Source organism: Eucalyptus grandis, chromosome 8 (genome assembly GCF_016545825.1).
Source record: "Eucalyptus grandis isolate ANBG69807.140 chromosome 8, ASM1654582v1, whole genome shotgun sequence".
Lineage (NCBI taxonomy): Eukaryota > Viridiplantae > Streptophyta > Magnoliopsida > Myrtales > Myrtaceae > Eucalyptus > Eucalyptus grandis.
This window is the reverse complement of record NC_052619.1, coordinates 18,826,518-18,843,055: the sequence shown is the minus strand read 5'-3', so window position 1 is coordinate 18,843,055 and position 16,538 is coordinate 18,826,518. Positions and strand designations below refer to the sequence as shown.

Here is a 16,538-nt window from a genome sequence, read left to right as displayed (position 1 = left end):
GAGAGTTAGAGGAGAGAGGAAGAAGCGCTGAGTCGAGGAGCAGACGCCTGACTTTATGGGTCCCACGAGGACACGTGTCGCGCTCCCACCGCCTTCTTGTTTGCCACGCTGTCTACATAAGACGTACCCAATATTTTCTCGGGGATGGGGAAGATGAGATTCCAGAAGGAGCGGGAAGGCGGGAGAGAGAAACTTTAGAGAGAGAAACTTTAGTGAGAGATTTTCTCGTGGCGATAAACTTTAGTAAGCTGGGGCCCACCTCGCAACTCCACAGCTGTCCGTTATTTTTTCATGTTGTTCCTCGTTTCCTTCCTAAAGTAAGTGTTCTTTTTCTTTTCTTTTCTTTTTTTGGTAATATGTTGTTGGGTTTGGTGTTGCCGTAAATAAAAAAATAAATTGTAAATGTTGGCTCTTGGGAACAATATGGCATAGAAAATGTCGTTGGGTTTGGTGTTGCCATAAATAAAAAAGATAAATTACAAATGTTGGCTTTTGGGACAATGTCGTGATCATCTTTTCCTGTTTTTTAATCTTGGCATCGGGTGAATATATGAAGTAATATTTTCACATGACTTCTTATTAGATTTTAAGTTTTTAACTTGCACAGACTTGCCAAATTTGAGCTCTAGCCATTCGCGATGTGAAATTGTAATTGGCAAATTGACTCTCCGCCCGTTTCTCCATAGACCCAACACCCTTTTGTTCCACCTCAGATTCTGAACAGGGGACAGCGCCCGAATTCTTCAATCTCAATCCGAAGGAGTATAATTCGTACAAGGGCATGAAGGAATCGAGGGAAAACAGAAGAAAAAGGAGGAACTTACTGGATAGAGCAGATTCTGAGGGAAGATTGAAGATGCTGTGCAGGAGGCAGACATTCTCAGGGGCGATTCCTTCCTGGGTTTTGGGCTATTTCCCATGCTTCCGTTTGCTTATTCGCGACATTAAAAAAGGTTAAAATGGCAAGAATAGCCCAAGGTGATTCCGATAAGCCGCGAGGTGGAGGAGATCGCGGGGATGGCGAAGCAAGCGCCGGCGACGATGATGATGGAGCGCTTCGAGGACTGGCGGCGAGGCGAGAGTGGAGAGAGAGGGACAGAGATTATGCTGGCAAAATGCGGGAAGCAAAGAAGCGGACCCACTTGACGTTTGTAAAAAACCGCCGGTTCAATCGAGATTGGCCGTAGAATAAAACGAGATACACCGGTTCAGTTAATATCATGTGGGGAATTGAGTAAGGGCGCAAATGATAATCATTTTATTCTAAAAATCATCTTATATGAGAATAATTAGTTATATCGGTAGCCAAATCAGACATGCTTATTTGAGATAAGAGCCAGAAAACCGCTCTGAAGCATTATAAATCACTCTGCTCTCTCCGCAACCAACAGAAAGAGGGATGGGTCGTTGGCTGGTGGGAGGGAAAGCACGTAAAATGAGACTCCGCACGTGTGTCGGGTCACTGTGTGCCGACACACGGCCCGGGTATGATCGACGGCCGTGATTCGTCTCGGGGGATGGGACCGACTCGAGAGGCTGAAATCCTGAGTCGACTGAGCTAGGCACTCGTGCAATTACACTTGTGCCCTCGGTGAGCCAAGACTCTCGCACCATCAGGGAGAGCAGCGAGTTCGTTTTTTTATTTTTTATTTTCCTTCTTTGTACAGGAACCGGGGAAAGGCACTTTCAAAGCCACTAACCGAAAACCATAGTGCGCATTTTCGCCTAACCTAATGAATTTTTTTCCGATCGAAAATTTATAGGAAGAGATTGAGTAATCGGACATGTCATTTTGACGTCATGGGTTGTGGCCAAACCAAAGCATGAGTTTGACTTGGCTTGAAGCTTGGAGTGGAGATCGATCTGAAGATGGAGTTCGTGTGGTTCTACCTTGAGAGCGTTTAAGGGCGTGCACGGTTGTGTTCTTTTTTTCTGTTTATGAACAAAAAAATTGTTTTTTTTTTCGGGAACAAAAAAAGAACAGAAACGCGTTTGTTTGCGTTTTTGTTCAAAATATTTTTTTTTGTTCCTGGAAACACATTTGGAACAGAAACAAGAAATAATAAATAAAAAAAACTTGTTTCTACCACCCACTGTGGTGGCGTTGTTGGATTGAGCTTTGTGCTTCTCACGAAAGGTGCCAAATTCGAATCCCAGCAGTGTTACTTGATGACTTAACCGTTGGCATGAGTGTAGTGGCCAGCTTGCATCAGCCCCAAGTTCTTCCCGCCGGTTGTTAGCTTTCAGGGTTTCCTGGGTCATAAAAAAACTCTTTTCTTGTTTCGGAACAATTTTTAAGAACAAATTTTCTCTCTCCTATCTTTTTCTTCTCTTTTTTTCTTCTTCTTTTCTTCTTTTTTCTTTGGTCGGTCACCGGCCTCAGCCATGACCGGCGACCGGCCATCGAGGACTGGCAACCTCACCGAAGCGTCGCCAGCCCCTGGTGAGGCTCGGCCTTGCCTTGGCTAGGCGAGCTTGAGCTCGCCTAGATCCTCGCTAGACCATCGCCAGGTCAGCCTCGCCGGGGGCCGATGAGCCTCACCGTGGCTGGACAAGGCCGCCGGCTAAAAGAAGAAAAAAAGAAAAAAGAAAGAAAAAAAGGAAATATAAAATAAAAAATTTTAAAAAACAAAAAAGAACATAAATTTATCAAACGTGTTTCGGTTCTTTTTTTATTTCCAGAACAAGTTTACCAAACGCGTTTTTCTAGTAAAAAATTATTCCCCATGACAGAAATAGTTTTTTTTTTTTATTTCTGTTCCCACTGGAACAATTTTTTAACAGAATTTTATAAATTTTTTTTTTTTGAACAGAAACACAAACAAACGCACTCTTAGAGTTTCCCTTGGTAAGTTTTGAGAGTAAATATGTTGCGAGAGATTGTTTTTGTACTTATTGCTCGGTACTCTATTAATATCTTGCGTTGTGGTGGACTCAATGATCTTTTTTGTACAACATTGTCAAGAATTTTGTAATATGGAGTTGTTATGCGATATATAAATACAAATTGATGATAGCACGTTATAGTTCCATAATTCACAACTCAAGTCCAAGGCCAAGGTCCCAAGTCTATGGTAGGGTCTTAGGTGGCCCATGCTATAATTGTTTTGCTGGTGTCTCTAGTCCAAGTGTTAGGGTCCTAGGTCTAGCCCTCAATGTGGAGACATAATCCAAATTGAGTTGAGCTATTACAACATACTCGATATTTGAACCTTCACTTGAACTCAATCATGTATTAAAGTTCTTGTTCAAACTCAACTTGAAAAAGAAAATCGGACCATTCAAATTTGACTTCACTCAATTTGACTATATTAAATAATTGACAAAAAAGTAAGTTAAGCCTGAATAGGCTCTTGATACTATCAATTGGGTATGGGCAAGTTTAAGCTTGATATTGTGTGCAACATTCGTGTTTAAGTTTTACCTGAATTCATTTGTGCATTATCTAATTGGTCTTTATTGTAAACTGGAAAACTTTTTTTTCCAATTGGCATGTTGCCATGTATAAAAAGTGTGAATGTCACTTTTTTATTTTCCTTCGATGATAAATTTATATGTTAGGAGCACTTCTACGATACTTCGAATATATTATAAGATTATTATGTGTCATTGCAATTAAATACAAAAACGTCTTAATATACTATATATATATATATATATATATATATATCACAAATCGTCATAATCGTGATGTAAAATTGTTGTTAAAAAAGTGGGATCCGGTACATTTTTCACATTCCTTGAATTTAGTCAACAACATGTAGGATTTGCACTGCAGCTTTCGTTCGCAGTTTTTTCTTTTTTCTATTTTCCAACCCATTTGTTCACATGTGCTGGCCACTTGCCGTTGAAGGTTGGGCCGACCGAACCGTCTCCCCCATCGAGGATTTTTTTTTTTTTTTTTACAATAAATAAGATTATTTCCATGGTATGATTTTTTCTTCCATTAGTGATCACGAATCTTCACCTGACCAAATCTTACTAATGTATACTAATCATCTTATCCATGAGCAACAAGACTTCATCAATAAGCCAATAATGGTTATGACCCCTTAGAGTTTTTGTAATCGGCGACTTCGTAACTAAACACTAAATTGATTGTATGAATTGATCATTTAACTACTCAAAGTACCTCTTGGACTATGGGTTTAAAAGAATGAAACCCTAACAATATTTGCATACTTGCCACCTAGACTTGGACTTTAAACTAAAAAGAAAAACTCGAACAATATTTTATTTTGATATTCTTTTTTATCTCACTTTTGTAGTTGGCTTAAACCTTTTTTCTTTTACAAGTAACGATGCATCACTTTCATTTTATAAAGGGTAAGTCAATCACTCATTATTTAAAAAACTAAGATGCGTATAGCGAACTTCGACATTTTAATTTTATTGAATATTGCGTTTCAAATAGATGGTATCAGCTAGCTGGACTTAAATGAAGGGTGACTAATGGTAGAAAGTGAGAAAGAGAGTGAACTTTGGTGCAAGCCAATGAAGAATATAAAGGCAATTCTAGTATGAACTTAACTTACTAATATTCTCAGTGGAAATTATTAAAATGTTACTTAGCATTTTACTTGCCAAATGAATCAGACTCAACTCTTCAAAAGGTAAAAAGAAAAAATAATAATACATAAATATTATTTGGATTAATATTATGGAAAATCTTAAATCAGTACCCTTAAATAATTTACTAAAAATTATTTTTTGACCCACGAGGACTCCCAAAGTGATACACTATTCCAATTTTGCCCTCCGTTTCAATCCCATCCAATTTGGCCTTTAAAAATCCGGGTGCTCCATCATCTTGAATTAAGCTTTTTTGGGCTTTGAAAAGTTCTTAAAATAAATTTTGATATTTGGTAACACAATTTCAAAGACTTTAGCGAAAAATTCTACTTTGAAATGCTTGAAGCTCGAGGCAAGTCTGACCTTTGGGCTTTAGTATTTTCCGAATGTAAGTTCGGAAGTTTAATGAATTTTTTTTCCCTTACAATCTTACCATCATTAATATATTTGTAATAATGCTTTGTCCCTCAACCTCGGTTAGGACAGAGAAAGCCATGGTTGGTCATGGCTAGGAAGCTTCATGAAGGAGGCCGGGTTAACGGACACCGGCAAAGCTTCGTCGAGGGCTGCATGATTCCGAGAAGCTAAGAAAGGGTTGCTTGATGCTAGATTTAGGTTGTGGAGGTTGAGCTTCGCATTGCCTAGTCCCGTGGCTCCGACATTCCACCACTTGAGGTCATGGGACATTGGTGTTCAGTGTTGTGTCGCCTTGGGTCAAGCAACACTGGTGTCGCATTCCTTAGGTTTGGTTGACCTCAGCGGCATATTGCCTAGGGTCGCACGATGTGGGCATTGGTCCTACTGTTGTGCCACTCGCTTGTGCTTTCACATGTACCTGCAAGTTCCTTCGTTCTCCCTTTTTAATCTTTTTTCTCATTCTAAAAATTGCTTTGCAATACTTATTTTATAAGGTGTTTGCCACATACTATTTGCTTTTCATCAAAATCCTTGAAGTCAACCTCCTTTGCCATGATGCAAAGTTTCTTAGAAGCCAGCGCTATCCCCTTATACCTATCCAATGCAATCTGCCGACCAACAACAGAGGAATCAACTAATTTTTCCTCTGTAGACCTCTTGATCTTTGAGACAATTCAAACGACACTTTCCTAAAGATACAGATTATACTAGATTGAGCAAAACTTACTATATTAGAATTTTAAAGTATAAAATATTGACATCATTAATTGGATTAAGAGAGGCGACAGAGGCCCGTGTGATAAATTACACGGGGCAACTTGGAAGACTATGACCATTTTAACAGCATCCTCTTAATTTTTGGTTTAATGCACGCTGCATCACAAATCATAGAGAAACAACGCAAAAAAAAAAAAAAAAAAAAAAAAGAAGTTCCTCAATCATGTCAGTAGCATGGTGTGAAACCCCTGTTTTATAATGATCTTGAATTCTAATTGAAGGAGCAGGCACTTGCAAATCTCTGAGTGGAGGCCCAGAAAAGGGAAAAGCAAAGACATTGGAACTGATAGTCTCACCGTAGGAAAATGTAATGTCTTCTCTTCTGACTTAAACGTGATGAGCTTTCCCCTGCACATATTTCAAATAGACCATCTTCTTGTCTATTGAACTATCTGTCAAGTAAGTCCTTGAAAACTCCAATTTGTTTCCATCGTCTGATGGTGCTGGGATCACCATCCTCAGAACATCCTCCTTTTGCTCGCATATTGGACGGAATCCGAACTTCTTTATGCTTGCTTTTTCTGCCCTGAGGCAAACTTGGTAATGGCTCCAATCATTTTGCAGATTAAAAAAATGGTGTGGATAATAAATAAACCACACATGGTCAGATTCAATTGAATAAAAATTTTCCGCCAATGGACCCGCTGTCCCGCCGTTAACATATCTTCCGACTATACATGTAGCATTGACCACTTTTCCTTCGTCTGGGCCAAGAACAACACAGAGCGCTACTCCTTTGAACTTGTCGTACAACTCCTGGGGAATCATGAAAGATATGGAATCCCCTTCACAGGGGAGAATCCATTTAGGCATCTCTCTCCCAGGTAGGCTAAAGTTGAGACGATCCACCTTTGGTAGATCCTGTCACACAGATAGTACGCATATCAAGCATTTGCAGTTAACATATATATACACATATAGAGAGACAGACAGACAGACCTCGAGTAACGACAAATCAGCCACATCTGCCATAGTGACCCCTCTGCGGGGTAATTCACAACATGAAGTCAAGTCAACCTGAAGAGCGAGGTCGGGGCGACCCCCCAGATCTGGGAATTTTTGCAGAGATTTGCAACATCGGGCTGATAGCACGATTCTTGGTGGAAGCTGAGGAATCTCTTGTAGTAGCTTACATCTATTAACAGACAATTCGAACAAACTATGGTACTTGTCTATGCATGCCGGCAGATGAGTAAACTTGTTATCTAAAAGGTATAGTTTCTCCAATATGGGAAAACTGGAAAAACTCTCGAGGAAGTCTACTTCCGATAGATTGCAGCGGCTAAGTTCTAGGAACTTTAGTTTTTGGAATCCGACATTGGGATCAGTTGAATCCTCCATATTTTTTGGAAACGTGAATAAATTCAAGCAATCAGAAAGATTAAAAAAAATGAGTTTTTTCAACTTATAAATGTGCCATGGAAGCCTTATGAGTTTTTTGCAAAATGCTAATGTTATCTGCTTCACTTTGACAAGATTTTCAATTGATGCAGGGAGTTCTTCAATAGCCGTCCTATCAAGATAAAGTCCTTTTAGATGTTCCATCTTTACGTCAATATTTGGGAACTTCTCGAATTTAGAACAACAAGAGAGATTAAGGGTTTGAAGAGATTTAGTCCTCAGTGTGTTGGGAAAATTACTAAGATTAGAGCACGACTCTAGCGACAAAACTTCTAACTTGACAAGATTTCCAACGGATGGGTGAACCTCCACCAAGCTCTCACACCCATTAAGAATCAATTTCTCCATATTTGGAGCAGATGATAGGTCGCAAATACTAACCAGGGACTTGCATTCACTGAAATTGATGGACTTCAGCTTTCCAAAATTCTGCAAAAACATACTACTGAAGTCATTAAGCTCTGCAAAAAAAAAAAAAAAAAAAAAAAGTTATAGCTATAAAAACGAAAAGCTAATCATCACAATGGCTTACATGAAAGTTGCCCCCTAATTGTCTAATTTGACTTTTCGGGACATCGAGTCTCACGAGTTTATTTCGACCAAAGCCAAATTCTAGATTCGGGGCATTGGGCCATTCAAGCCATCTTAGCTCGTTAGGGAGACGAACTTGAGCTTGTGACGAGATATGCACTCCAAGCAAAATGAGCATTCTCAACCTTTTTCATATTTGTGAAAGCATCAGGACTGATGATTATTGCTTCTGGTAGGGGCAAGTCCACTACTATGCCTATTGGTGGGCGCAAGTCCAATACTATGGCCTTTACTACATCCGTCCCCTATCCATAACAAAGCAAATTCAGTTGTCAAACAAAATTTTCAGTAAAGATTTACGTTAGACCGTTCAAATTAGAGTAATGTAAACCGAAATGTAGCAAAACTGACATAAACAACTTTTACCGTATTATAACAAAAAACGTCCTCAACATCTTCCAAAAGCCATAATCTGCTACGTTTCCCAGGATTATCACGACATGCTTGATTAACAATATCTTGACCCATCGATTGAATCAAATCATGCATTTGCAGGGTCCTGCCCTCATTTTTTATCAAGGATCTTTCGATGAGAATTTCTATTCCTATGATTGTGTCGAAATCACAGCTGTCAAGAACTTCCTTGATGCCCTTTATACCTTTCCCCTTAAAGAAACAAGCAATATCAAGGAAAATCTCCCTCTCATTCTCGTCCAATCCATCGAAGCTTATCTTGAGAACTCGATTGATTTTTGATTCAGGAATTTTAGAGAGTTTATGCAACGTACTTTCCCATTCAGGTTCCTTTCTTCCACGTAGGAATGAGCCCAACACTTCCAGGGCTAATGGAAGGCCGCCGGCATAATGCAGTGCTCCATCAATGAGATCCCTTCTTATTTCTACTTTATTGCTGTTTGTAAAGGCATGCCAACCAAAAAGGTCTCGTGATTCATTGTCTTCCAAAGTTTTAACTTCATACACATAATTTTTGTCATGAGAAGTTAATAAATGTCTATCTCTTGATGTAACAATGATTCTACTCCCTTCGCCAAACCAATCGCCTTTTCTAGCTAAGGCATCCAGTTGATCCATATCATCAACATCATCAAGAACAAGGAGAACCTTCTTGCGACATAGTCTTTCCTGTATCAAACTAATTCCTCCATCGACATCGTAGACCGTTAATTCTTTATGACGTAAGATTTGAGATAGAAGTTGTTCTTGCAAAGCAACAAGACCACCGCTTTGGTTCGATTTTTCTCTAACTCGCTCCAAAAAACTACAATCCTGAAATTGGTCCTGAAATTGGTCCTTAATAGCATTATATAGTGCCTTAGCAATCGTCGTCTTTCCAATGCTGCCAGGTCCCCATAGACCTATCATCAAAACATCACTGCCAGCTGGCTCTGACAAACTTATCAGATTTTGAACTTGGGATTCTATACCGACTGGATACTTAGCGACATATAAGGATCTTGGTCTGAGACAAATTGATAATTCATTGACGATGGATTGTATGAGCTCCGCTTCGTCATCTCTGATGAGCACTCAAAAGAAATAGAAACATGTTTTACCATTTCAAGCCATGGCAGGAATTCAACGTCTAATGTCATAAGGAAAATTTCATAAGAAGATTAACAAATAATAAAATGAAAAGAAATAACACACACCTGCGTCAACGTCTGCGGAAGGAAAATTACAAAGAATGTGCGCCTGAAGACACTAATTACTCGGGTCCTTGAAACCACACTACTTATCTAAGACAGAAATTTCTGCTAGCTTCAAATTTTGGTCTTTCGACTTTTGTGTCTACTGCGAATTCAAAGAACTTGATGCATCGTTTGGGCAACTCGAAGCTAGAGATACGATTTGATATCTAACAAACAATCACGAGCTAACAATTGCAAAGCACTGCATCACATTTGTGCGTACCCGTCATTGAAGTGCCACCCAGACAAGTTACCAGCATCAAGGAGAGCCCTCTTCCATCTCTTCACTTTCTCTGAATCCTTCCCGAACTTGGACTCGTGGTTATCCATAGCTCTCTTATAACTCTCTCTCCCCCCTCTCACTTCTCTAGGTTCCACTTTGTAAAACACTGGGAACACCACCATCAGGTCGTTTTGCTCCTTGCACTCCATGATTTTCAAGAGCTCTTCCAAACACCATGGCAAGGAGGCGTAGTCCTTAGAGAAAACGATGATCGCAATGCGCGATTGCTCGATCGCCCTCATGAGCGTCGGCGATATTTCCTCTCCTTTCCTAAGCTCCTCGCGATCCACAAAAGTGTATATTCCTCTCTGGTCCAGAGTGGCGTAGAGATGACTGAGGAAGCCGTGGCGGACATCTGTTCCTCTGAAACTGAGGAACACATGGTAATAATTTCTTTTCATATTCGAAGAAGCAGCCATTGGAAGAGCTGATGGTACATGTGCTTCCCTAGAATGAGAAGCATCGGAACAGAGAGTCTTGCTACGAAAATCAAGGGCTGAAGGCTGAAGCAGAGTTGGCTCCGCTCTCGGAGAGGCTCGGCGGCCTCTGACCCGGCGTTGCCCATCCCCGATCGGCAGCGAAGTCGACGATCTCTTCCCTTTGCTCTGGCTCTCGCTCTTTCTCGCTTTAAAGAAACAAGCGCTCTCCGCCTGTTCCATTCTCAGGAAAATATTGGACCGGACTCAGGGTAATTTGGCTCGTGAAGACGTTTCCAGCTTTCGATTTCAGATAAATATGCTGCTTATGCGCGGCAGCATCGACGTGATCGACAAACGAATCTGGATCGACGAAGGGTAGGCCAGGGACTCAAAAGACAAAAGCGGCCACTGGGGTTTATAAATCTGGCTGTGAGGTCTCGGGTCCGGCCCACGCGATAACCTGTTCGTCTGGTGTCCCTTACTCCACGCGCAAGGACGCGCAATACACCTTTGAGGTATCAAGTCTAAGCGCTAGCGTCCTAGGCCTAGTCCTCGAGATAGAAGGATAAATCACATAGCGACGAGCTGATGCAATGTCAAGCTCGACTCACATGTTTGATCGCTCAAAACTTCACTTGAGCTTAGCTTAATCAAGAATTGATTTCCTGCTTGAACTCAACTGAAAAAGAAAATTAAAGTATTCAAAAGTTGTGCCTGGATTCAATTTAAATGGATTGCTCGAAATTTCATATAAATAATTTACAAAAAGAAAAACTCAATTAGACTTGTAAAACTATTGAGCCAAGTACTAACAAGTTGAAGTTCGATATCATCTGGCACATTCATGTTTAAGTTTCACCTAATCTCAATTTTGGTATATTGTAAATTTTATTTTTGTGAAACAACAAACCCTCCCCCATGCCTAGCAAGAGGCGTCCACAGTCTTGTTGGCTCTGTGAAGAAAATAAAATTAAAAATTAAAAATTAAAAAATTGTCTATATTAGTATTAACACCTGAGTTTTAGTTGACACCTAAAAAATTGTTCTAGTCTCAAGCTTTTGGAAAGGAAATTAACATATAGGCCATTGAAATGGCTTTTTAAAATAAACCACCAAGTATCAAAAGCATCCGAGAAAAAGTATGGGAGATGAAAAACTCGATACAAGTTGGGCAAAAAAATAAACATGGCATCGTTATAAAGTCTCGAGACATGAATCCCCATAAGCTAAACACGATGTTAAGTCTAGCAAAGCATATATAATGTCTTGTTATTTAACCTTGGGACATGAACCCCCATAAACTTGAGACTAGATACTAATCCTAAACCTAATTCTATTTATTTTATGATGGTGAAGCTAATTTAAGCTATTCTGACCAATTATTTAGGATGTAGTTCTAAGTATAATCAGGCTTTTATTAACTAGAACCTAAACTAACTTACTTCTTGAAACCTAAGTTTATTAATCCAAGCTAGCCTGTTAAAACTAAGCTAGGCTAATCTAATTAGGTGTCTTCGGACCACTGTAGACCGCCGCCCTTGGCTCCTCCTCGGCTGTTGGGTCGTCGGGAACCAAGCTCTAGCTCTCATCATCGTATCACTTAGCTCGTGGAGTATGACTCACGCAATGGAGCGAAGACGAAAGATAATTTCCCCACTACCGCGTACTGTCACAGTCAGGTCAATAAAGTAGAGATTCTGCCCGACCCCATTTATTTGTCGAGCTTCTTTTTAACTTTCGTCTTCTTTTTGCGTAAACCACGGAAAGCAGCAATTAGGGCCACTATTAAAAAATGATCGTCTACATCTCACGGAACCAAAAGTTTCTTTTCTCCCAGGTTTCTTTTGGGACTTTCCTCGTTCCCTCCCCTCCGAATGAATATTCCACGCACCAGTTCTGGGAAATTTCTTGGCAATAACATTTCCGCTTCCTTGAATTTTGTGTTTTGGATAGAGGACGACTTGGGGCCGACGAGAATGTAAACACAATCCTAGTATGAACGTGACTTTAGCAATATCCTTTGAGGGAATCACTTGGCATTTTCACTTGCCAAATGAAAAGGATTTTGACTCTTCCAAAGGAGGAGAAGAAAAGAAAGAATATATCTATATTATCGAGATTAATTTAACAAAGCAAATTGCTTGAACATATTTATTTAAATGATGTTTCAATCCACTATTGCCTCAAATTTACTATCTGTTATAATTCCGTCCAATCTTGCCATTAAAATTTTGCTAACGAGACGAATGATATTTGCAATGCATGATGGCCATATCGCCATTTTTTCATTGGAGACCCAAGTAAAATTGGAGAAAGTTGAATCTACCCAACGTATCTCTACTATTGTAAAGTCAAAATTGCATATGGCAATACTTTTTTTTCGGTCCAAACATATCGCAATTTAGAATTCCATACAAGTGAGATTGGTAGACCTATAAAAACTTGCTAGGCTCTTAGTCTATAGAAAATCTTGCCCCGTGGGGATTACGCACAAATTGCCTAATACTCTCCTTCCATGTAGGAAAATAATTATTTCATATGATTAAAGTGTCCTCCTAATCTCCAACAAAGCCAGTCTGAATCCCTATGATGAGCCCAGCCAGGGAAAAATTGTCATCAAGTCTAAGAAAAGCATTTTACCAAAAATGTGAAGAGAATGACTCGCATGTCTCTCTCCACAACCCTAAATTGAGTGTGCTTGCACTGTATCAACTAGATAAAAACAACATGTCAGTACTACTGACGATAGTGAAATTATCTCGAAAAGGCAATTACAATGAGATAAAAACTTTTTTTTTATTACTTTTATCAAAAATTAACTTTCAGGTGGTCGGTATCAACAACACATTGGATCTGAATAAGACATGGTATGAGATAAATTATTCACATATGACATTGTTTATATTTGATGATACGAAGAATCGATCGTTGTGTGTCTCGTTCTTACATATATCCATTCAGATTAGCTGACTAATTCAAATTAGATCACAAGAGTAAGGAAAGGCTGATAAAATGGGATGATTCAATGTCTAAATAGAATCGATATATCGCTTAAGGGATTATTTAATTTTATTTTTATTTTTGTTGAAGTGAAGATAGGTGCGAACAAGGAATTTGCACGTTGTCCAGGAGACAAGGAACATGTGGTCAGGTGCTCGGGGTAAAGAGGTTGAAAGCCAGTGACCAATTGATTTTGTGAGATTGGCCATCCCCGCCGTACAATGATAATGTGCCCACTAGAGAAAATGGGTACTCCCAGTTCATGATATCTACTCGTCATGCGATACATTGGTATCAATTGATGACTGCACTTATAATTCCATGATTCATAAATGAAGTCCAATTTTGACACATAAATTTTTGCTCAAAAACTTCTCATGGATTTCCATAAAAATTAAGAATAAGAGTAGTAGAATTTGACTCGTAATCAAAATAGGAATATCACATGATTTCGCATTCACATTTTTTAATTTCAATTTTTAATAGTAGAATTTGGCTCATGAAATAGTATATCCGAGTCGAATATTGACTTTTGTGAACTAGCCTGTCATGCAACTCAATAAAAAGGAAAAGGGGAGCAACGCTCTAACAAGCACGGCCATTAAGGCACAAGCTACGCTTAGAAGCAAATAAAAAAAAAGGGGAAATTTGTAAATAAGGGTTTAAAGTGCCATAATTTTTTCAAATAAGAGCTCGGAGTGGACTTTGTGTCCATAATTATTTCAAATAAAGGCCTAAAATAGCTATTGTCATTTTAAATAAGGGACTAACCTCATCGGTCATCGGCCAACTAAATATTTTGACCGGTCAAGGATGTTTTCTTCTAATAACAATTTTAATTTTGAATTATTTTATATTATTTTATATTCTTTTCTTTCCTTTTTTCACTTTTTTTTTTTCAGGCTAAGGGCCAATGGCCATCAGTGAGGACTCTACAAGGTTGACCTCACCTAGGGCTGACAAGGGCTTGGCTACCCTGGCTGGTTGCTAGTGAGGTGACCCTCGCCTAGATCTAGTAAGGGCTAACCTCACCGATGGCCGCAAGGGCGGCCTCTCCCAGGGTCGGGGTCACCAAGCTCTCGTCAGCTCTAGGTGAGGCCGACCCTTGCCCAACCGTTTCCAGTGAAGAAGAAAGAAAAACTAGAAAAAGGAAAAAAGAAAAAGAAAAAAGAAACAAACAAAGGAAAAATATTCAAAAAAGAAAAAGAAAAAGAAAGATAAATGACTAAATGCCCTTGACCAGCCGAAAAGTCCGACCCTTATTTGAAATAGATATAGTCCAGTTAGGCGTTTATTTTAAATAAGATCTACTTTGAACCTTTATTTGAAAAAGTAATGACACTTTAAGCCATTTTTTTGAAATAAGGTTCACTTCAAACCCTTATTTGAAAAAATAAAAATATCTTGAGCTCTTATTTGGGATTTTCCCAAAAATTGGGCCAAAGCCTTAAAGAGCACATAGAGAATAAAAGGGAAGAGTTAATAAATCACGAAAAATCATAAATCAATATACTTGAACAAATTTACCTTAAATTAATTTATATTTGACAAATGAAAGATAAAACCTCAAATAAGAAGCTTTGCCATTTTCACCCCTCGCAGGTATTGTTCATTGGGCTCTCCATTTCCAGGCGAATTTGGTATTGTTCACGTTCTGGTGTTTGGCTTGTTCCTGGAGCTAGAGGCATCCGTTTGGGCTGATTTTTGGAGGATAGGTCATTCTTATCCTCTTCTACATCCCTACCAAAGGATTTCCTCAAACTCCTTCTTCATTTTGAGATCTGAGCTGCCCTAGGTGTGCTGCTGAGTCTGTTCCTGCGATTCTGGTTTGAGCTTCGTGCAGTGGGCATTGTTGATCGTCTGGGCTTCTTCGGTGGTAGGGTAGGTCGCCTTACCTCCATCTACCATCCTGCTTAGTCGGCCCTCTCCCTTTTGATCCACAAGCCCTGGTCTCGTCGGTTTTGGAAGGGCGGAACTATTCCCGCGTTTTCAATTCTCTATAACGACTAAGATGTGTTGTGGGCCATTCTTATTCAAGCCTATGCTGTTCTAGGTCCTATTTGGTCTCCTTGAAGTCTGTCTGGGTATGTTCCTTTACTTCTAATGGGCTTTTTGTAGTTAGTCTTTGGCCTGCACGCCAGGTGTTCGACGTATGGCCTCTTCCACCCCTATTGAAGGTGATCAGTCCCGTTTGACACAGTAAGATGCTGGGACTTCCAGGGGACATAGCCCATCGTCCTGCTCCCATGGTAACCCCCCATTGGCAGCCCTAACTCAAGCTGATCATGCTAGATTGCCCCTGCAAGCTCTAGCTAGCCATCGAGACAGGAGTAGAGCCAGGTTTGCTTCGAAGGGGCCTCAGCAAAGAGGCTAGCAAAAGAGGGATTCGAAACCCCCTCAAGCCCGCTCCTGGGCCACTGTCGCTAAACTTGCCACTAAAGGCTTCGATCTGAAATTTATTCCTCCTCTTGTCATCAACAATGAGCCGGTTATGGAATTGACTGATATTATTAAGGATGCTGCTGATCCTAAGTTCTTTGAATGCCTTGTCAGCTATTTCGTTGGAAGGAAACTTCCTTTTTAGCTAGTGGAGTCTTCTATTAAGAATGCTTGGGGCTCTAAAGTGTTGGAAGTGATGGCTAACGGGCAGTGCTTCTTTTTCTTCCGAGTCCCTGATGCTAATTTCCGAAGGAAGGTATTGGAGGGAGGCCCTCTCACAGTTGCAAGAGTGCCTTTGGTCCTTCAGCAATGGAAGCTTTCATTAGATATGAGGAAAGATGACCATTCAGTTGTTCCTGTTTGGATTCGACTGAAGAATTTGCCCACTATTTTTTGGTCTTCGTAGGGGATTAGTGCAGTGGCTAGTGCGGAGGGAAAACCGTTATATGTTGACTTGAAAACTGAGGAAAATAGTATGCTGGTATTTGCACGTGTTTGTGTTGAGATATCAGCAAAGCAACCCTACTATGAAGCTGTTAAGGTGGTTCACCGATGAGAGGTAAGCTCTGTTGAGGTGGAATACGAATTGAAGCCTAGTGTTTGTCCTTCATGTGGCATCTTTGGCCATACTTGCCCCGCGCCCTCTGTTCCAGCTGCGACTGGAAGTGCAGATGTTCATGCAGCTCCTTCTTCTGTTCCCCACGAAGCTTCCCATGTTGCTGGTGCTAGCTCGGATCAGGACAAGAGTGGGAGGATGGATCTTCCTTAGCAAGCTACCAGACCTATCGTTAGCAGCTCGATTGAGGAACAGAGGCAGGCGTTGCCTGCGCTTGAGCCGGTTGACCCTGTGGTTGTTCCGCATCTTGATCCGGTTTCTTAGGCCCCTTCAGGTGCTGGTTCAGAGTGGAAACAAGTAAAAAGGAAGAAGGAAAAGGGCCGGGTGCCCAAGGAGGCCTCTTTGGGCGTAGCGCCTGCTGGTGTTGGTGGCCA

General features: G+C 40.3%; 1 protein-coding gene across 1 annotated transcript; it reads right to left on the bottom strand.

The window, feature by feature from the left end:
- Window positions 1–6,170: 6,170 nt before the first annotated feature.
- LOC104447196 (TMV resistance protein N-like) lies at window positions 6,171–10,437 on the bottom strand. The gene is made up of 4 exons (XM_039299697.1): window positions 9,631–10,437; window positions 8,125–9,235; window positions 7,700–8,003; window positions 6,171–7,596 (listed from the first exon to the last, which is right to left on the bottom strand). Exons 1-3 carry the CDS (start codon window positions 10,347–10,349, stop codon window positions 7,821–7,823), a joined length of 2,013 nt encoding a protein of 670 aa, XP_039155631.1. The 5' UTR covers window positions 10,350–10,437; the 3' UTR covers window positions 6,171–7,596; window positions 7,700–7,820.
- Window positions 10,438–16,538: the final 6,101 nt, after the last annotated feature.

Coding starts and splice junctions, on each gene's coding strand:
- LOC104447196 (XM_039299697.1), bottom strand. CDS start 10,349: ATGGAACAGGCGGAGAGCGCTTGTTTCTTTAAAGCGAGAAAGAGCGAG. Junction 9,236..9,630: donor GGGTGGCACTTCAATGACGG/GTACGCACAAAT, acceptor AGTGCTCATCAG/AGATGACGAAGCGGAGCTCA. Junction 8,004..8,124: donor ACGTTTTTTGTTATAATACG/GTAAAAGTTGTT, acceptor TGTTATGGATAG/GGGACGGATGTAGTAAAGGC.